Here is a 20,951-nt window from a genome sequence, read left to right on the forward strand (position 1 = left end):
TTGGGGCAGGGCCAGAAGGGAGAGCAAGGTCTGGATATGGTCTCTGTGGCTGACTGTCTGGGGGGGAGGTAGAATAGGAACTGGTGTAGCCAGAGGCCATACCTGAGAGCAACATGGGGTCTCTTTCCACGGACTTTTTGACATGGTCCGATTCCCCAGTCAGAGAGCTCTCGTCAATCTTGAGATCATTGCCCTGGATCAGGATTCCGTCTGCAGGCAGCAGGTCACCTAGTACACAGAGGTGAAGGGGCAACAGGGAAAGAGCGTAGGTAAGGACCATCCAACCCCATCTCAGGGCTGCTCCCATGGGCCCTGCCTATAGGGCAAAGGCCCAGGGAGAATCTGGAGAGCCTTTGAAAGACAACTTCAGCTCTGACAACCTGGGATAAGACTCCATTCCGGGTATTATAAATTCAAACAGTTACTGATCCCCAAACACCTTCCCGTGGACTGAATATTATATACTTTTAATCTAAGACACACAGGGTACAGTCTAACAGTCTTTGGGAGTTTCAGTTACTGCTTTCTGTGAATTTCTCTCCCATAACCTCCTTAAACTCTAACCTAGAAGCTAACACAATTTGGGGTCTTATCTTTTTGGGTCCTCAGCAATTCCAAGCAGCCCCCTTATGCCAAAGGACCTAGCCTTCAAATAGGGAGGGTGGCACAGGTACAAGAAACACAGAGTTCTCACCGTATTTGATTTGGGCAATGTCACCCACCACGATCTCAGCCACAGGGAGCTGAATGATGTGACCATTTCGGATAACGGAGAACTTCTGTTCCTTTTCAATGCGGTTCTGCAGCCCCCGGAATTGCTTCTCTTTGCTCCAATCATTGAAGGCAGTCACTAGCACCACGATGATCACTGAGAATAAGATGGCTGCCCCCTCAATCCAGCCGGCTTCTGCCTCCCCTTCATCTTCTGGGCTAGTTACGGCTAGACCACACTCTAGCCCAGGGAAAGTAGAGAAAAGAAGGGTCACCTAGGGGCTTTTGTTGACATTAAAAATGGGGGTTGTGCTTCTGCAACCCCCCAGGATAGAAAATCAGGGAAAGAGAATAACAGCTATTCTCTTGGGTAGAATAGGTCTCCTCTGAGGATACTGGAGGACAGCAGGATTGGGCGTCATCTCACCACCAATATAACTATTTATGTTTACCCAAAAGAAGCAAATGACTAAATAGCATGAAACATGTCAATACAAATTACAGGCAAGTCACATATAAAGAACTTGTGACCGCCAACATGGTAGCTCCCACTACTACTTCCTAAGATGCTCACACAACTGGGGGAACTCTGAGATGCAGGGCTTTGTTGGTTGAGTGAGCATAGAGGATTTAAGACATTCTGAATAAGGATTTGATGGGAAAAGGGGGAAAAGACCCTGGAATCAGGATAGGTTGGAAGAATAGCTTACTAGCTACTTGTTAGTTTCCTTTGGAGAACCCACTCTGGATAATGGGGGGGACATTTTTAAGCTATAATCTGTCAACGTGAATAATAAGTGCTTTTCGGTGGTGCTGGAAAGAACCCAGATCAGAGTCATGCTGGTCTGTTCAAGATACTCACGTTCATTTTCTTCCCCAGGGGGGCGATAGAAGGACAGGACCAGGGAGATGATGGCTGCGATCTCCAGGATGATGAGTGTGACATCTTGAAGGGCTTCCCACACTAATTCTAAAAAGGTCTTGGGCTTTTTGGGGGGAATCAAGTTTTGTCCAAATACTTGTTTACGTTTCTCCAGATCTGCAGGGTTTCCAGATAGGCCTGAAAAAGACATAAGAGTGGAGCAAATGAGTGAGAAAAAAGGGGTAGGAATGAATGGCAGAAGAAGGCAGTTAAAAGATCCCTTTAAAAAAGATCCCTTGCTTCCCGATCTGCCCAAGTATGAGATCCAGTTAGGGTGACTGGTCTCTGTGGCTGACAGACTTTTTGCTCAGACTCAGGGGGTGTGAAACTTTCAGTCTAAAAATGGGGGCAAACCAAGACAAGTTGGTCACAAGTTGGTTACCTCCTCTTGGTCTCCAGGGTAAGCTAACCTAGACCTAAAACTTCATCTCTTCCTCATGGAGTTTGCTCGAGGCTCCAGCTCTAAGAGCACAAACATTAAAATGTTTCCTGAGACTCACACAGAACTTTCCTCTCACATTAACATGTAAATGCTGGTCATGATTTAAAAACAGAGCTGGGACTTCCCTGGTGGCGCAGTGGTTAAGAATCCACCTGCCAATGCAGGGGACATGCGTTTGATCCCTGGTCTGGGAAGATTCCACATGCCGTGGAGCAATTAAGCCCGTGTGCCACAACTACTGAGCCTGTGTTCTAGAGCCTGTGAGCCACAAATACTGAGCCCACGCGCCCTAGAGCCTGCACACCGCAACTACTGAGCCCACGCACCACAACTACTGAAGCCCGCGCGCCTAGAGCCCATGCTCTGCAACAAGAGAAGCCACCGCAATGAGAAGCCCATGCACCGCAACGAAGAGTAGCCCCTGCTTGTCGCAACTAGAGAAAGCCCGTGCACAGCAATGAAGACCCAACACAGTCAAAAATTAAAAAATAAAATAAAATAAAATGTTAAAAAAAATAAAAAAATAAAAACAGAGCTGGCTTCCACCCACTGGCTCATACACAAAAGCCAGAAAGAATAAGCTATCTGCCCAAGGTCATGCTAGGAGGCTAGGAGACAGAGCCCAACCAGTTGTCCTGTCCAAGTTTCAGTGGTTTCAGGAGATCAACAGAGTAGAGGCTTCGAGACTTCAACTTTGGGCATCCCTGTTTTGCACACAGCCATCCTCTTCTGTCACACACAGAGGCATACATGCATAGACACACACACATCGCTAAGAGGTACTACTGTTCTGCTAAGTACTATGTACTTAGAGATGTACTAGGTGCTAAGAGAAGTACTACTTAGACAAAGTACTAGGAGAAGCACTATTATTCAGGTTGAATAAAAAGAGAACAATGAAGGTGAAGCCACTGAGTTAGTACTCAGTCCTTGATTATCAGCATGCTCCCCACTAACACACGTGTGCTTACATACCTGTGTGAGTGTGCACACATAGTCCAGGCATGTTGCCAGAGAGAAGAAGAGTGAGGCAGAATTATTCCCAGTGTCTTCCTTATATTTAGGCCCTTCTCCTGGGCCCCAGGGGTGTTATACTTTAAGGGAAGAGGAGACAGCCTCTAACTTTAATTAATGGCAGGTGACATTTATCAAGTTGTTTACACAACTTGATTAGCAAATTAGCCCTGGTTTTGGCACTGGACATTGTTGGCTATACTGTGGGTTCCCCACAGGCAGGGTGAGGCAACCTTTGTCTTGAAAAAAGATCAGCAGCTGAGGAGGGTTAGAATCAAAGGATGGGGACACTTAACACAGCTTCACACAGAGGTGCAAGAAAAGCAGATGACCAGAAGCTGCAAGGAGAAAATGGGGATACTGATGCCAGAGGACTTCTTCACACTTTGGTCAATGTGAAGGGCTACTCCACTGGTGGGGAATGGGGGCTTAGCAGGAGGGCAGACATCTATTCTCCATCTCCACTGAATAGGATGCAAGAGTGTCACTTTAAATGTCAAGGAGAGAGATTTGGGTTAGAACTAAGGAAGACAGAGCAAGATTTTGAAAATGGGAAAATAGGTACCCAAGGGAGTATTGTTTGCAGGGTCCATTTCTCCACCCTAAAAACAAAAACCATCAGGAGAGTTACTTGAAATCTACCTGGGGACCCTGCCTGGAGGTAAAGTGGGGGTGTGCACTGGCCCCCACGATTGTGGAGTGGGGACTGCAGACCACTTCCTCTTGCCAGCGCTCGGGAGAGGGAAACAGGGGAAGTGGCACCTGATGCTCTTATCCAGGGCCTCCTGCCTCCTTGGACCCAAAAGCACCACCTTGGCTGGAAATCTGAGAGGCACAGCAGAGCTCTGCAGGGGAGCAGGTTTGGCCAAAGCACTAGAAGCAAGCTGGGCTGCTTGCCAGAGAATCCCTGCCTCCACCACTCTGAGGAGTCAGTTCTCAGCAGCAAAGAAAATCCAGGGCCTGGGAAAGGAGTGTTTCTGGGCAGGGCATCTTGATCCCCAGGCAGGCAGAGGCAGAGGTGCCAGGGGACAGGGCCTTGCTGCTTCTCTCTCTCAGGGACCTGAGATAGCAAGTCTGTGCCAACTTGGAACTGCTGTGCTGGACGGCTAGGCTTGCTGGAGGGAAATAGGAGTTCTGCTAATTTGTTAATCTACCTAGGATGTTTCTCAAGAAAGCAGGATTCACAATGTAAAGGAAGGAGATGTTATTCCCTCCTTAACAAAGGTGAATAGATGACTATGAGGGCAAATCAAGACATCAGATATTAGAGGTTATCATCAAGGGACATCCCAATAAGTCTAATGAAGGCCAAAATGACATCAACAACAACAAGAACAGTCTAGCTAAAAGCACCCCATCTGAGGTAGCCCTGCCTCTCCTTGCTCTCATATTAATGCCTTGTAATCACCCTTGACTCCTCTCTCTCTCTCTCATCCACTATATCCATTTAGTCAGGGAATCTGTCAGCTCTACCTTCAAAATATATCCAAGGTCCCCTCACTTCTCATTTTCCACAGCTCCCATCCTGGTCTAAGCCACGGTTATCCCTCGCCTGGACCACTGCGACTGTCTAACTGGCTTTCTGTTCCACCCTTGCCTTTCTGTTCTCAGTCTCTTCCACCCTTGCCTTTCTGTTCTCAGTCTCTTCTCTTTCCAGAATGATCTCTTACAGCCCAACCCATGACACTCATCTACCCAGAATCCTCTGGTGCCTTTTACTTGGAATGAAACTGGGTACAGAAGACCTTACGATGGCCTATAAGCCCCCTTTATGAGCCCCCAGCCCCCCACCCCTTAACTCCTACCATTTTCCCCTTGTTCATTGAGATGCCGTCAAGTTAGCCTTCCTGCCATTCTCTGCATGCACTAGACACGTTTCTATTTCAGGGCCCCTGCACACGTTTCCTTTCTCAGATTCCTCTTCACTAGGTAGGGCTCATCCTTTCACCTTCTTCAGGTCTTTGCACAAATGCCACCTTCCTCATGAGGCCCACCCTGACCACCGTATTTAACACAGACTTTTCTGCCCCTAGCACGTTTGATCCCCTTATCCTGCTTAACTGTTTCCCTCTACAGGTCTTCTCTCAGAACAGATTATATATTTATCCTACATTTGTCTATCCCCCTCCACAAGGGCAGGATTTTTGCCTTTGTTCCTTAGGTCTAGAACAGTGCTTGACACATAGTATGCACACAAATTTATTGACTGAACTGCATGAATGAGTAATAAATAAGATTGTGAACATTTAAGCGATCACAATTGTGCCAGATGCTTCACCAGGCACATTTGTGTCTTCTCACTGAAACACTGCAAAGCCCTATGTAGTAGCTGCTATTAACCCCACCTCACACATAAGCAAACTATGGCCTGGAGAGGTTTTGTAACTACTCAAGTAAGTACGCGGCAGTCTATACCGCTCTACAGGAAGCAGCTGGATGCCAACCTACACACAGTGGGGCTGGGGTGTGGAGGCAGCTGCACTCAGCTGAGGTTTCATTCTGGTGTGACTAACTTGTCCTGGTTTGTCTAGGGCTTTCCAGGTTTTAGCACTGGAGCTCCTGCCTCCTGGGATGGCCCCTCAGCCCCCGGCAAACAGGGATGGTTGGTCACCCACCCTCCTTTATTTACCTCGGGGCAGGCCCACATGCTGCTTTTCTCTACACCTCTAGGCAAATCAGTCCTGTTCCCACTCTTTATTTACAACCGGGGTGAATTAGTCCCATCTTTTCCTGTCCTCAGGGATGGTGACACCAGGTCTGTCAGACTCTAACCTATGAATTTTGTATTCAATAAAAGGTTCATTATTGGCCTTTTTTGGACCCAAGCAAATGAAACAAGACAGGTTATGGAAAACAAAAAAGGTCAGGCCTTGCTCTTACCTAGATGCCCTCAAAGTCACACATTTACTTCCCTTTTGCCATTTTCTCTCATCTCTCTGCTCCACCTTAAGTCACCCTACGCTCTTACAATAGCTACCTTAAGAAGTCAAGTGGCTGCCCAAGTTCCCAGCATGCCGTGTGGCAGGGAGGGGCAGTTTGGGGCTGTCAGCGTAGTAGCCTTGGGAATCCTCTCTGACATGTGGCATGGCACAGGAAAGCCATGTGGGACCGGGAGCTCGGCCAATCCCCAGTTTTGGGCTTTCCATTCCCATTCTTCCTGCCCCCAAGAGGCTCTCAGGCCTTGATCTCAGCAGCTGTGATTTCACATAAATACTTGTCCAGCCCAGGAGGGGGTTTTAGTCCCTTATCTCCACAGTTGCTTCTAAAATATACCGCTTCCTGAAGAGGGGAAGGAAGACTTGGCAGGGAGAAAATGCTGGAAACACTGGAAAAGGGTTTCCCCTAAAAATACATCAAGAAAATGAGAAGAAACCTTGTCCCCAAGAACATAAGAGAGAAAATCCACCCAAATCGGGAGTACATCTGGCCCCAAGAGCCAGACTTAACACATGAGCTAGGAGAGGTGACAAGAATGTCAGTCTGTGAAGTCATCGCCCCCACCCCACGCTGGGGAATTACACAGCCCTGCCCAGGCTGGCGGGAGACGGAATAAGCAGCAGTGGAAAATCTGTGTCTGCTATGAGCCTGTGCGGGGACCCAGGGCTTGGGAAGAGAAGCGGCAGCCCAGCCCTCAGTGGCCTGGCTCCAGCAGGGAAGGACCAGGGCCAGCTTCCCTAGGAGGCCGAGGACTGTCGGCAGAGGCACCCCTTATCAGAGCCAGCTCAGGCCCAGAAAGGGTGGGGCTAGGTTAGACATCATGAGGGACTTCCCAGCTGTCTGAGTTATGTTACCTTGCCAATGGGACAGCAGAATCTTCTCCTACAAAAATAGTATAAGGGAGAGGTTTCTCTGGGTTGATTTGAAGGCAATCCTATTTGGTATATAAGAACAGACATCAGAATACCTTCAAGTCCTACCTTAAAAACCCTGGATTAGGGGGCAAAAGGGAAGAGTAGCCTAAAATCAACATAAGGACTGACAGCTCCTGCTGCTAACCCATTGCCACTCCTCCGAGGATTCAGAGCAGTTTCCCTGCTTCTGCATCTCTAGCTTAACACACCCACAGCTTGGAGATGTGCTCTGTACCTGCTGGCCTTCCAGCCCCCAGAGAGAAGGCAGTCTCCCTAAGGTCACAACGAGAGGATGATGGACTTAGAGAAGAATGCCCCTTTCTCACTCTCAATCCTAAAGCCCTGCCCTAGGTGGACAGCTTCCTCAGGGAATGTCTCCCCTTATCTGGCCCTCTGCTGTATGCCTTTTTTGAACACTCTAACTCCGGCATAGAGAAGAGACAGCTCCCCGGAGTGCCCTCCTCACCCTCTGCTCGGCCGCCCTCTCCCACGCTGCATGCACACACTCCCCTCTGGTGTCACACCCCCCAGTACTTACACCTCAGAGCTAAATAAAAAGAGCGAAAGCTCCACTTCCAAGGGTGGATGCAACATCTGCCTCAGCCAAGGAGGGAATGCTATCTTTCTTCCCTCCCTTAGCTGACGGTTCAGTGCAAGGCAATGACAAGAAGGTTTAAAGCAAAACAAAACTCGCAAGAGTTTCTGCTGAGTTGCCAAAGGAATGTGGCACAAAAGGTTCTAGGCCTGGTGGAAGGGGAGAAAGCAGGGAGGGCTCTCAGGTTCAGGAGATGTAACTATTCTCCCTGCCTCCAGACTTCTCTACCCCCTGCTTGGTAGCATTATGCCAGCTAAGCCAGAAGCCCAACTCTGGGCAAGGAGGAGCTGGATAGAAAAGAATTCACAGAGCCTGGGGTTGGCCTGGGAAAGAGCAGGCCCACAGCTGTCACGCACGGTTGGCTTAATTCAGCCCTAGGCATATAACTCAAACCAGACAGGGAACTCCCAGGATGCAACGTGGAATTCCCTGCAGGGGGAGGAGGGACTGAGGGAGGGCGCTTTTTCTCTCCTGTCTTTCTCAATCATCTACCATCCCACTGTTGATGCTGCTTCCCCCAGGTTTTGTGAAAACCTTTCCCACCCCTCTGCCAAGTACTAAATATTTCACAGCTACTCACATCACAGTGTAGCTGCTCTCTGGCTGTTTGAGCTGGTCTGCCCATCTCTACCCCTTCTCCTCCCTCTAAGATATTCTTTTGGCATGAGTCTCTGTCATACCTTAAACTTAATATGTCTGCCCAAAGTGTGATGGGCAGAGAGGACCACAGATTGTTATTCTCAGCAGTCATGCCCACATGAATTGTTTTTAGAATAATTTATTTGGCATCTTCCAGGTGACGGCTATGGGGCAGAGGGCATGAGGAAAGAGAGGTAGCTTGGCTATGCTTCTAAGTTGAAATTGATGGACTCCTAAAAGTGAATTTTCTAAAACAGACTATAAGCCCTACAGATAGGGAGGAAAATCTCAGAGAAGCCAGTTGCCCATCTTCTTCTCATATCCGTTCCATCCCATATCCACTTGCCCATTTCTTTACATCCCCTGCAACATCAACATTCTCTAAAGCAGTGGTCTCTAAATGGGGGGCGTGCATTCATCTGTTAGAGCGTGGGAAAGGTACTGGAACTTTTTGTATTACTTCATCCATTTCTATTTCTTGTAGATCCCATTATGTAAATAATATTACTGTTAGAAGTACTGTAGGTGAACATTTATTGGGGCTACGTGTGCAATTTTCTTTCAGATTGACAATGCTACTAGAAATTTCAATCTCCCACACTGAGGAAGAGCCCAATCCCAGTATGTCCCAGCTTATGGGAAAATGGATAGTTCTTGGTAGAACATGCCACTGACCTCAAAAGGCATGGCAACAGGAACACAGCTAAACCCCAGAGACCTTAAGATGGCAGGAGATATTAACCTAAATTCTGCAGTTAATGAACCAAAATCAAAGTTTGGGCTGTCTTAAAATAAATTTTTTCCCCCTCCTGCTGTTTACTCCCCAAAGAATCTCAGCTCCCAAAACCTAGTAGGTGCTCAGTAATTAGGCAAGGCACAGATGCTTGCATCTTATGCCAGGAACATTTAGTAAGTGGTAGCAATTACCACAGAGCATGGCCAGGCCAGAGCTTCCCTAGGCAATCACATGATGGAGGAGTCCTATCTCTGACTCCTAGGCCCCCTTTTCCTTCCCTACAATCCCCTCAGCTTAGGTCCCTGTACTATGTGCTCCCATAGTACCATCATAGCACTATGACAATATTTCTGAAATTGCCTTAATTTTTGTGTATCCTCTTATTGCCTGTAAGCTCTATGGAAGGAAGAACTGTCCCTGTCGTGTTCACCATTGTGTCCCCAGCACCTGCTGGACATTAAATATTTGTTTAATGTGGTTGAAAAGAAATTAGAAACCCTCTGTATCCCACTGTCACACCCTCAACTCTGCAGAGGAGAAAAGGAATAGCAGGGTACAGAGGGAACATGAAACAGAAATTCCCACCAACATTCTTGTAGATCCAAATTCAACATAAATAGTCTTTAGCTTTCTGAAACAAGCCCACAGGTAATGATTCATTGTTTAGTCAAGGCTCCCCTTCTCTGCCCTTTCTCATCTGGGCCCAGACCTCCCCCCTAACTGCTGGCCTAGCTCCTCCTCAGAAAACATCATTCTTCCTCCTAAAAAGGGTAGCACAGCTGAGGACCAATGTGGAAAAATTCTATGGGGAAGAAGAATTCATACAACTTTCTATCTAGACCAAAGAATCTCTCAACTAGGATTCTCTCTTCTTCCTACACACAAAGGGAGACTGAGACTAAGGAAAATACCTCTCCTTTCTTCCCCTTAAGCCATGGGTAATTCTCATTCCAGATTCACAAAGGTTTCTCTTGCTCTTGGAAGCCAGGAGATAGCATGCAAAACTGATCAGAAGATAAAAGGCTATCTTCTAGCGGGTATCATCCAAAATGCTCAGCTCTTTGGGGATTGGAGAGATTGGTTGGGGTTGGGATGTAATGGGGAAAGAAGAGGCAATAGAAAGAGGGGGAATAAAGAAATTGGAATGAGGAAAGAAGCAAGCAAACTAAAAAGATTCCACTGGCGCAAAATGCTCAGGTTTTCCCTACTGATAAACCTCAGGCAACACAACAACCACTTATCCGAACTAGAGCCTCACCTCTGCCTCTCTGCTTCTCTTTAACCTGGCCATGAAGGCTGAACTCTTTAGTGGCTTAGATGAAAGCATGTGTCGTCTTTCACGTCTCCCCCACCCTTTTTTGTTTCCCCAACTTTCCTTCCCTTTTTTGCTCACACTCAGCCTTGTGTCTAGTCGTTGCTGAATGCCATGGAGGCTGAGCACCTCCACGTCGTCTCGAATGTAACCAACTCTTGGCCACTGGGGCATCTCCTCTTGTTCCAATTAGCCATTGTACTCAAGGAACACAAGCCAACATTAAATTCACATTAGCATTGGGTCATGGTTAGACATTTTATCAGGCATTGGAATACAAAACAAATTGTAAAATTATCTGTGATTCTGAGATTCTCCGTGTTGCTGCTCTAGCCAAAGGGGCAGCAGAACATTAATGGACTGTGAATCAGAAAACATGAATTATTCCATTGAGTTGTACCCTGTGGTAAGACTTTAGGCAAGTCATTTAAACCTTTTGTCTGTTATGAGCAAGAGAGAGAGAGAGAGACAGAATAAAAAAAACATGTGAGTGTTTGAAATGTTATAAACTCCAAGTTCCATAAGACCCCTTAGTAGCTATGGTTTAAAACAATCTACCAATCTATACTAAAGATACTATCAGTCCAACAGAAAATTAAGGGGAAGAGTCATATTCTAGGAACCAATCCCCCCTATCTTACTTCACCTTGGTTTCCAATCAGCAGAATTCTAACACCGGGAAAATTTCTTTATTCTTATTATTAGCCTGCAGGGGCCTCCCACAGCTATGCTAGGCTGTCAGGCACCTCAGTGGTCTTCTGTGAACAGGCAGTTTTTTTATGGCACCTGGATATTGATGCTCTTTTCTCAGCCTGTCCAACCAAACTGCTCAGCACCATCCCTGTCTGGGGAGAGACTTCTGTGTCATAGCTCTTCTGTGTCTCCTTTGCCTATCCCTTTACCCTTCTCACATATGAGGGGGTCATTGTTGGCACTGGGGGCTAAAAATTACTCGCAGAAAAGTTATTTTCTGACACCCTGCCTCAGCAGCTCCAGGACCAGCCCTATGGGTAAGTCGTAATATTGAAATAAATCAGGATACATATTTGTGATCTAAGGAAGCAGGAGAATGGCAATGGACAACTGTGACAATGGTAGGGGTACTGGGATACAGGCATGGCCAGGGTCTGTAGCAACAGAGGCACCTGACATCAGAAGGGTGACTTTCAACTACAGGTCTGAAACCAGGACTGGGAAAGAATCTAAGCATTTGATATCTGATGTTGAGATTAAAGTACAATATATATGCTGGCCTTTGGGAATGGAAGCTCTCTGGGAATCAGGAAGTTAACAATAACAGCTATGAGAAAGGGTTTGGAAAATCGGGAGGAAAGTCTGGACCCTGTTCTTAGGAGTTTCTTAGGTTCCAGCTTATTTGGACTTCTGAGTTTCACTTTGTGAGAGAAACAACTGACCCAAGGGATAAGAACAGAAGAGGAAGGGGAAAAGAAAGATCCTGCTTAAATTCTGATGAATGTTTCGAAAGTATTGCAGTATCTCAGTTAAACATAATAGAATACCCTCTCTTTAAGGTCAATGCTACTGTGAAAGTGGCAGAATAAAGAAATCTAGCTGACAAGAAGTAGGCATTATCCAAAGGGCAGTCATTAGATACTAAACAGAAGGCCTTTGCTAAGCCACATGAAAGCAACTAAGCACTGCCATCTTAAACAGCTTTTTGACATCAACAGGTGAATGGAGAAAATGGACAGTGGTTGCAAGTAGACTGCAGCAGCCTCTCCAGATGTAATAACACATTGCACTCCACAGGCACTCATATTCTGGCAAATATCTTCAGACACATGGACTCCATTTTAATGTGAGACGACTAATTTATTGAACACCCATTATAAGTGTAAGCATTGTACATAACATTACGTTATTTAATTCCAATAACTCTACAGGCTAGATACTAACATCATTTTCAAAGAAGAAAATGATGTTTACTTAGGCAGGCTGAGCAAACTGCTCAATGCTATTCAGCTAGTAAATGGTAGAGCTAATATTTGAACTTAGAGCCTATGAGATAAGAAACTGAATTCTAGAAGTACAGAGAACGTGTAGGGCAGCTCTCTTTGATTGCAAAAAATAAAATAAAATAAAATAAAATAAGACATGGGCAATGTACAGATATCTAGATAAAAATCTCTTCCTTTTTTTAATCCTAGAGAGTCTGGACTCCAAGTCACTAACTTATAACATTGGCTAGGGGTCAAAACTTCTTAGAATTGGCAAGAAGTATGATGTGGCCTCCAAGGAAGGGTCAGAAATGGTATACCTCAAGAGGCTGAAGGCATCTAAAGGACAAGATCTTTGCTCTATCTCAAGCTACTCAACCGTGGCCTGCCCGACTGATAGGACCAAGCAAGGACCTGTAACAGATGCTGAAACCAGGCAAAGGAGAAAATAAGATTCCTCTGGTACTCTCTCCATTTCAATGAGGCTAAATTACCATGGCTCACTGGGCAACTGGGCTGAGCCAGGTAAGCATGAAGCAGGATTTTTCATTCTCTTTTAAGAATAGATTAAGAACAACTATACTAAAAGTGCATAGGACAGGGTTGAAAAAGTCATCAATAATTCCCTGAAAGAAAACAGAGTGAGTAATCCAAAGATATGGTGGGTACAACTCTCTACGTTATGACTTACCATCCTGTTTGTAACTGTGTACCATAGAGAAGTGCTACGTTAGGTAGATGGACTCACCCACTTTTCTTCATATTACACTGTAAGATCAGTGTGGGGAAGAATTATATCTTCAACCCTTCGCAATCAAAGACTGATACAGAATAAGGGACTTGATCGCTGATAAAAGCATCTCTAACATAAACATTTATAAAATAGAGATCTTCTGCCTTCTGTACATTGATACAGAAAAAGGAGGAAAGAATGATCTTCAGAAAATACCACAGTCACTCAACATCATCTCTGGGAAAGAAATGACATTTCTCTCCATAGCCGCACCTCCTTTCAGCTCTTCAGATACTATACTTTACCCACCAGACACAGATATACCAGCAAGGTCTCCAGAAATGTTCCTTCTCTATAAGTTGGGAAAATAATATATTTTAACACTAGCCACCTTCCTCCAATTCCCCACCCCTGGTATGGCCTTTACCTTCCACAGGGTTGGTTTTCAGTCTACTGCAGAGATTCATTACTCCTCCATAGTGGACATTGATCTGGTTTATTGCATCATTTGAACGCAGCTCCATGAGCTTCCTCAGGTCCATTACTGTGCAGCCAAATTCCCCTTCATGGCTCTCAATTATCGAGTTGGCTGGCAAGGCGTGTTCTGTTGGGTTCGTCATTTTGCCTGCTGTTACCAAGCCCCTCAACCAGAGAAAATGTGAAATTTCCCTTCCACTGATCAGGGTCTCTTGCCTCTCTGCCTCACTTCTTCTTACTTTTTGCTTCACTGGGAGCCCAGATGGGAAATAGATCGACTATATCTTGTGCAATAAGCTTCAGAGTAGCAACCCGTAGCCCAGATCCTTTTCTGAGTATGAAGCTTGGCAGTGGGAGGAGGAAGAGGATGGGGGAACTGAGTGGAACCGGACCACGTGTCACGATGATTGGTGTCCCCAGGTGGTGATGGAAGTGGTTGTCCAGGGTAGGTAGGTTCCTAGCTTAGACCAACTTGCCCAGATGGAGGTGTAAACAGGATGTGCATGTTACCATGGAGGCAACCTTAGCAACAACCAGCGACTGCAGTGGTAGAGAGGCGGCAGGAGGAGGAGGAAGAGGAGGGTTCCCTGGATACCGATGACAACGGGATCTCTGGAATAAAGATTCAAAGATAGACAAAAAGAAACAATTAGAGCAGCATGGAGATCCAGCATCTGCAAGGGCAAGAGGTACTCATTCTAGCACAGGGTTTAGGTGACAGTTGATATCTGAGCTGAACTGATAGCTGAGGCCTGAGCTGAGGCCCCTTCCTCCCTGGGAGGCCCCAGCAGCCTGTAGACTCCAACAATTTCAGATACACCACAGTCTTCATACCTCACCTCTTCCAAACCAAGCAACACAAATCCTACAACTTCAGAAACTTGGAAATAAAAGGTTATGACCTCTAATTGTTCTAATGCACTCCCTGTCTATTTGAGGGACCTGCTACAGAATCTTTTAGTCTGACCTTACTTCTAAGAGGTGAGAAGAGGTCAGAAAAGGAGTCCAGACCAGAGTGATCTGGAGGGTGGCCTGCCAGTCTGCCACCCTCCCCCATACCCTGCACCCTCCCCTACTCCTAATACACACATTTACAAACCAGGAGGACAACCTGGTAGAAGATGACCAATCCTCTGCAGCCCCTCAGAATACTCAGCCTGATGCTGTATAGAAATTCTTCAGGATGCCGCAGTTGTCCATAGATCAGGAGCTAAGCCCCCCACTGCTCCAAAAAGCTTTTGGGGGGAAAGGATGAGTAAAATGCTGTCAGTAGGCGATACAGGGTGGAACTTTTTTACATAAAGGGGACAGAAGGACCTCTGAGGAGGAAAGATAGTGAGTTTGAAGCCTATGAGTGTTAAAGTTCCTCTGGGGTGGCAGGAATACGACAGCTACTGATTCAGATAGAGCCTAGGGCCACAACAGGGTGAGTAGGGGAGCAAAGTTAGTCTGCGTGTGAGTGACACCGGAGGGTCTCAAACCAGCATTTCTCCCCAGGAAGGCATGTGTTACCTCTTACACGTGCTCACTAGGGAGAGAGGGTCAGGAGTATGTACAGGTGAGAACAGGGAGGATGAAGGTGAAAAGGCTTATCCTGAGCTCCGTTCTCAGCGTCAGAAAGGGGCTGCTGTGTGGCATGCAGGAGGACTGCCACACATTGGCTATTTAAATGTGAAGGGGCTCTTCCTGAACACAGCACCCAAACACTGGGGGCCCAGTCCCTCTCTAATAAATGGATGACATCCTTGCTTCTAGAAGGTGAACAAAGGAGCACAAGGACCATCAGATAAGGACTTGACTCTTTTATCAATTAATTTTCCAAAAATCACATGTGGCCAAAGTTCCTGCTAATTATAATCAGTCCTGTTCCTGGCAGGTTCCACTGGGATGGAGGTGGTTAAACCCCTCCCTCTCCCAGTCTGCCCTCTGCCTCCTCCTTCTACTATAAATTTTTAGAGCTACTCTGACTTACAAAGGGTTATGCAAGCAGGGTTTTGTTTTGTTGTTGTTGCTATTGTTTTTTAAACATCATATTCCCTTTCTTTTTAGATGTCATCAGAGAATCCTGGGGAACAAGGAGGTCTGGAGAGAACCTGAGGCAGAGTGTCAAACTCCCTTCAATCATACTGGCATAGGGATAAACAGTACCACAGACTTTTCTCTCCAATTCACCTTCTTCTCCAAGTCTGGAAGCAGTGGGAAGGGCTATAGCAGCAAGAAGCCCAGCTGACCCTTAAGTTGAACTCCTTAGCCTTTCAAGAGGATGTTGAGGACAGTGCTGATTGAGAGCTTAACTGGAAATCAGAAGATTTTACTTTTTTTTAACTCTCTACCCACTGCCATGTTTGTTCTATGAAGGCAGAGATTTTTCATGTGTCTTGTTCACTGCTTTCTCCCCAGTGCCTAGATGACCACCTGCATGGAGCAGGCATTCAGCTAATTTTTTTGGTTGAAAAACCAGTAGTAGATTCAGAACCAGATTCACCATCTTCCCAGGTACCCCTCAGACAAGTCACTTGGCCTTCTTAGTGCTCAGTTTTCTTAGGGCTCAGCTCCTCCCATCTTTATCTGGGGGAAGAATCAGCCCTACCTTTTCACACCATCCTAAGAAAGTGATAAAGGAAAGGGATTATAAATAGAAATAGTGCTTTGAAATCTTAGATGAAAGATGACCAGTGTCCAGTATAGGACACTCAAGTGATGCGAAAAAGCTTGATTTGATCTTAATGAACTTTTTAAATCTAGCCCTTAAAGCAGAAGAGCAATAATTTCCACGTGCCCCTCCATCTTTCCTTGCCAGGGGGAACTCCCACACCCCCAAAAGAATGGAAAATTCCAAGGCAGCTTCATTAGCAGTAACCATTAGCTAGGTTAGAACCATTAGCTATAACCACTAGGCAATGTGGCCTGGGATCTCTAGAGAAGTAGGGGCAGTCTGAAGAGATCAAAGAGGAGAGATTCTTCCACTCACGTAGACAACCAATGAGAAAAGGTCACTTAAGATTAGAACACATGGGACAAGTAGAAAGGAATGAGGTTTGTCTGCTTCAGGTTGCTCTAGAGACACATATGTAGGTCAAGCACTAAGCTGCTGGCACAAAGTCACAGGGACAGTGCCCATTTGGGACCCTTTCTTAAGTTGGGCTCTCCGTGAAAGTTATTCCGGAATTCAGAGGCATAGCTGGTGCCAATACTTCTCTCTGAGCTCTTAGAATAAGAGCTCTCTGCAACTGCTGAGCTTGCCTAGCCCCTAACCTTATTAGGCAACTGGCAAAGAATAGTATGTAAATGCTCACACAGGCTCAGGCTCAGATGCAATGCTCAGATGCCTAGGAGGTACCACCTCTTGTCAGGTCAGGATTAGTCATTCGGCTCAGTGCCTCCTGGGTTAGGTATGTTCTCACTCCCCGTTTCTAGCATTTTGCCAGCTTAATGATGATGGGATGGAAGAGCAAACTCTCATCCCTTCCTGCAGGGGCAAGAAATCATACTAGTTATATGATCATTAAATCACTTTAATTTTTTTCCTCCTAAAGTTCTGTAACATCTTTTCTACAACTTGCAGTGACATGTAAAAGGATTGTCACATCAATTTTAGGTAGGACAGCTGTGACTCCCACATTACAGATGAAGACACTGAGGTCCAAAGACATAAAAAGTGATTTGTTCTTTGGCAAGTCAGTGGCCTTGACTGCCTGGTCCTCTTTTTGTTATACCTTACTCCTTCCCTCAAGTCTGGACCTCCCCATTTTCTGACAAATATAAGTCCTTTAAAAAGTAGGCAGCTTTGGGGTACAGAGAATACACATAACACATAGAGGAAATGCTGACTCTTACACTTGCTCTTTCTCTTTCAGAATCAACTACATCACATCACAGGCAATGAGGGTGAAAGAGACCCCCTCCTGTTCCTACACATACATGAGAAGCAGACCACCCTATATTTCCTGATGACTCAATGTGCAGCTGAGCTCCCTAGCAAGTTCTAAACTGAGGCGCTGCCAGAGACAAAAACCTCATGCCTTAAGTCACCAAACCATAAACAACAGTCAGACACTGTTTCCTCCAATTTTGTTAAGAAATCCCTTACTCTTAACTGTCCTGGGGTGCATCCCCAGGCTATGAGGAAAAAAGGTAACTCCCTATGTAGGGAGTAGGGTATTCTGAGAATCTGAAAGGAACCCACCCCCTGAATCTCCCCTGCCAAAGGCTCCTAATGAATCTGGCATGATGCATGGGAAATGAAGTATGAATGGAAAGAGGAGAAAGGAAACAGGAGGGGCCAGGGGCCTAGGGCTTCAGGCTGGTGCAGCACTGCAGCCAGACCTGCCTGGAATAATAAGTAGCTATGCTCAACTCTGGCTTCTGGGCTGCAGGCAGGGGCTGTTCAGTGGAGCGGACTCTCATGCCCTGCCCCCTTCACTGGGCTGGGAGCCTCTGCTCAGAAGTGAGTTGGTAGCACTTGGAGATGCTGTGGTTGGAGCATCAGTGCCAAGAAGGGAAGACCTTGTGCGGGTGGGGAGGGGGGTGGCACAGGAGTAGGCTGGTCCCACCTTAGAATGCACCAAACTGAAATATGAAACCTGTTTCAAGCCCACACTTCCCCGAGAGAAATCATATATGTAAACACACACACATGCGCACACACGTGTGTACTGTATAGACAGCAGCCTAGCATAGCAGCTGATATGTAGTGGCTGGTCCATAAATAGTAGTTATTTATCATTATTCTACATATTGCTTCACTGAATCTTCACTAACAGCCCTATAAGGAGGGCACCCCATTTTATAGCAGGGAAATAGAGATTCAGAGAACCAGGATTTGTGTCCTAGTCTGAATCCAAAGCTACCCTGCATCAAGTACAAGGACAATCCTGTAAGAAAAATGGAAACAAAGCTACAGATTTACTTTCTAAAGCTTGATCAGAAGGCCCATATAAACCTATCTATCTGTCCCTGACCCACAACCCCTGAAGCCTCTACAACACATCAGGGCAGGCGTAGGGGCAGAGCTACAGCTTGTGAGGGGCTGACACTCCCCACTCCATCCCCACCCCCACACATACGTATCCCCCCAGCCAGGATGCCCTTAGCTCTGGATTGGCATGATTCCAAGTATATCCAGTTCCCACCTAGAGACTGAAGGAGTGGGGCTGAGGGCTCCCTCCACTCCTCATCTCACACCCAGGGCCTGGCAGCCTGTAGGGACTGGGGAGAGGCACAGAGAGCCCCGGCTCTAGATTCTCTCCCTCCTTTCTCCAGCAGGGGCAGTTCCTCAGCCATTACCTACAGTGTCTTAAGCTTCACTCCTTTTCTCGGCACTGTCATACCTCTCAGAGGGGCTTTCAAGAAAGCTGGCAAGCACCTGAACATGGCAGGCTGCCCAGCATGAAACATCCCTGGTTGGCCCTTCTCTCTGAAGGTCTAAATTCTACACGAAGGCTGCTCTGCTCCCTCCTCATTACAGGCCCCTTATTCCCATAACCCAGAGTCTAGCCCACCTGTGCTAGTTCCCACCACTTGGGTGTAGCAGCCATCCTCATCGTGGTCCCAGGTTCTCTTTCCCTCCCCATGCCCGCCCTGCCCTAATTGCTCCCCTAATGCCTGCTGACTTGCAGAGCAGACCTGCGCACATACCCTCCTTCAGTCTACTGAGGCCCTTTGGAGGCATATGGGAAGAAGGTCAGAGGCAGAGGATGTTGGCTAAAGTTCAGGTAGTGGGCGGCACCACCTGTCATCCTCAGCAATAGCCATGCCGGTGCCAGGAAGCCAAGTGAGAGCTGAGGCACCAAAACCATGCCTCTGTACTGACTACAGCATGGCACACTGTAGCCTGTGGTTCTGCTCCTGGTCTTGGAACTCGATGCTAATTCTCAGTCAGCCCCTAGGATTTGGGTTCTGGTGGGTACTCCCTTCCTAAAGAGAAAATATCACTTGCTGGTTAGGAGGTGGTATACATGAGGCTCCCTCCCTTACCCTCCCCCTCCCCAAGTCTGCTACCCTGAGAGTGTCTTCTTCAACTCAGCAGCAGAAATGCAGTGCTAGAATCAAAGCATCTATCTGGAGAAAATGTCTTGTCCTCAACCCCTGGGTCTCAGGGATCCAGAATTTCCCCTCCTCCTTGGAGCCACCTCGTACTTGACCGAACTAAGTCTATGCATACCCTGGATCCAGTCATCAAGTGGGTACATCTCCCAAAGAAATTCTCACACAGGTTCAGAAAGGGGCATGTGTAAGGATGTTCACTGGGACATTATTTGTGGTGACAGAGCATTGAAGGCAACCTGGAATCCCCTCTCCCAGTGATGGACAGGTAAAATATGTGAGCTAGATAAGAGGGGATATTATGCCACAGTTAGAAAGACAGATCAGATATACACACAACAATATTGCTATCTTAAAAACAGTGCTTAGTGGGGGTAAAAAAGGTGCTTTAACAAAAGTTAAAAACACATGCATCTAAAGCAAAACTATACTCTTTAAGGGATGTATTTAAACAAAAAGATACATATTAACACATTAGAATGCTGCTCCTAGGCAAGGAAGGGAAAAGACATGGGATACAGGGAAACAGTGAGCACAGGAAGGGCCTTGCATGGACCAACAATAATACTGGGCCATGAATCCATAGTATGATTGACTCAATAGTCTGTACCTGAGGTCTAAAAAAAATAAAACATACTATGATGCTGAAGCCTGGAGGGGCTGTACTGTCTAAGATATGCTATGACAATGAGGACAAAACTTATCAGTTCTGGCCAGATGCCTTCAGAGGGCAGGGAGAAGGTCAGGCGCATAGATAGCACAGCCTTCTCTAAACAGTGATACCAAGAATTGACCCAAGGCTGATGACAGTCTCTTCCTGATCATCTGGCCTGTTGATCCGGCCCCTCTCAGAGACTCCAGGAACCATCAAGATGAAGACAGGAAGCTTCACAGCATGGGGTGGGAAACGGAAGCTGGCATGTGCCTAGTGGGGCATTGTCACCCCCTTGCATTCATCCTAATAATAGCATCAATAGATCAAGATGAAAACGGGCAGTCCCTTGAGCCTAGAGCCATAGGGAATATACCCTCTTTTCCAAATATTATGAGTCATACTGGCCCGGGTCACCTCCGTGGCTTCCTGTGACTCAGGGGTGTTGAGGGAATGTTCACAGCAAGCCAGAGCTCAAAAAAATGTAGAGGATGGAAGAGCAACCTCCCACTCCTTCAGCTGATTAAGGAGGACAAGAGCTGACTTCAGCTGGGAGCAGCAGCGCCATCCAGAAGATCTGTTGTCTAATGAAGGGAGTGCTGGCCAGACTGTGGGAAATGCTCAGGATATGGGTTAGAAGGGTACCTGCCTCTAACACTAAGGTGCAGCTGCTCGAAACTGGGACGGTTAGAGGCAGACCCTTGGGCAGCAGCATTCAAATATCCAGTACACACACTCTCCTGGGCAACACAGATTGCCTTTCTTGGGGCTACGGCGGTTTTTCCACATTTTCGTCCCAAGGGAAGCAAGGGGCTTTTTAGCAGCTGGATTGGATCCTGTGTTATTTTTAGAAACAAATTTCAG

The 20,951-nt window shown here is 46.6% G+C and overlaps 1 protein-coding gene across 5 annotated transcripts in view; it reads right to left on the reverse strand.

Moving 5' to 3' along the window:
- Positions 1 to 20,951, reverse strand: part of ATP2B4 (ATPase plasma membrane Ca2+ transporting 4) — a 90,490-nt gene that overhangs the window by 34,749 nt on the left and 34,790 nt on the right. For all 5 annotated transcript variants that reach the window (XM_082432501.1, XM_082432499.1, XM_082432500.1 and 2 more), the window contains 4 exons: positions 13,341 to 14,002; positions 1,574 to 1,771; positions 695 to 952; positions 103 to 228 (listed from right to left, as the gene is read on the reverse strand). In XM_082432501.1, the coding sequence (XP_082288627.1) occupies positions 103 to 228; positions 695 to 952; positions 1,574 to 1,771; positions 13,341 to 13,533 (775 nt within the window). In that variant the 5' untranslated portion in view covers positions 13,534 to 14,002. The remainder of the gene's footprint in view (positions 1 to 102; positions 229 to 694; positions 953 to 1,573; positions 1,772 to 13,340; positions 14,003 to 20,951) is intronic.

This window comes from Balaenoptera physalus, assembly GCF_965194825.1.
Source record: "Balaenoptera physalus genome assembly, chromosome: 1".
NCBI classification, from domain to species: Eukaryota; Metazoa; Chordata; class Mammalia; order Artiodactyla; family Balaenopteridae; genus Balaenoptera; species Balaenoptera physalus.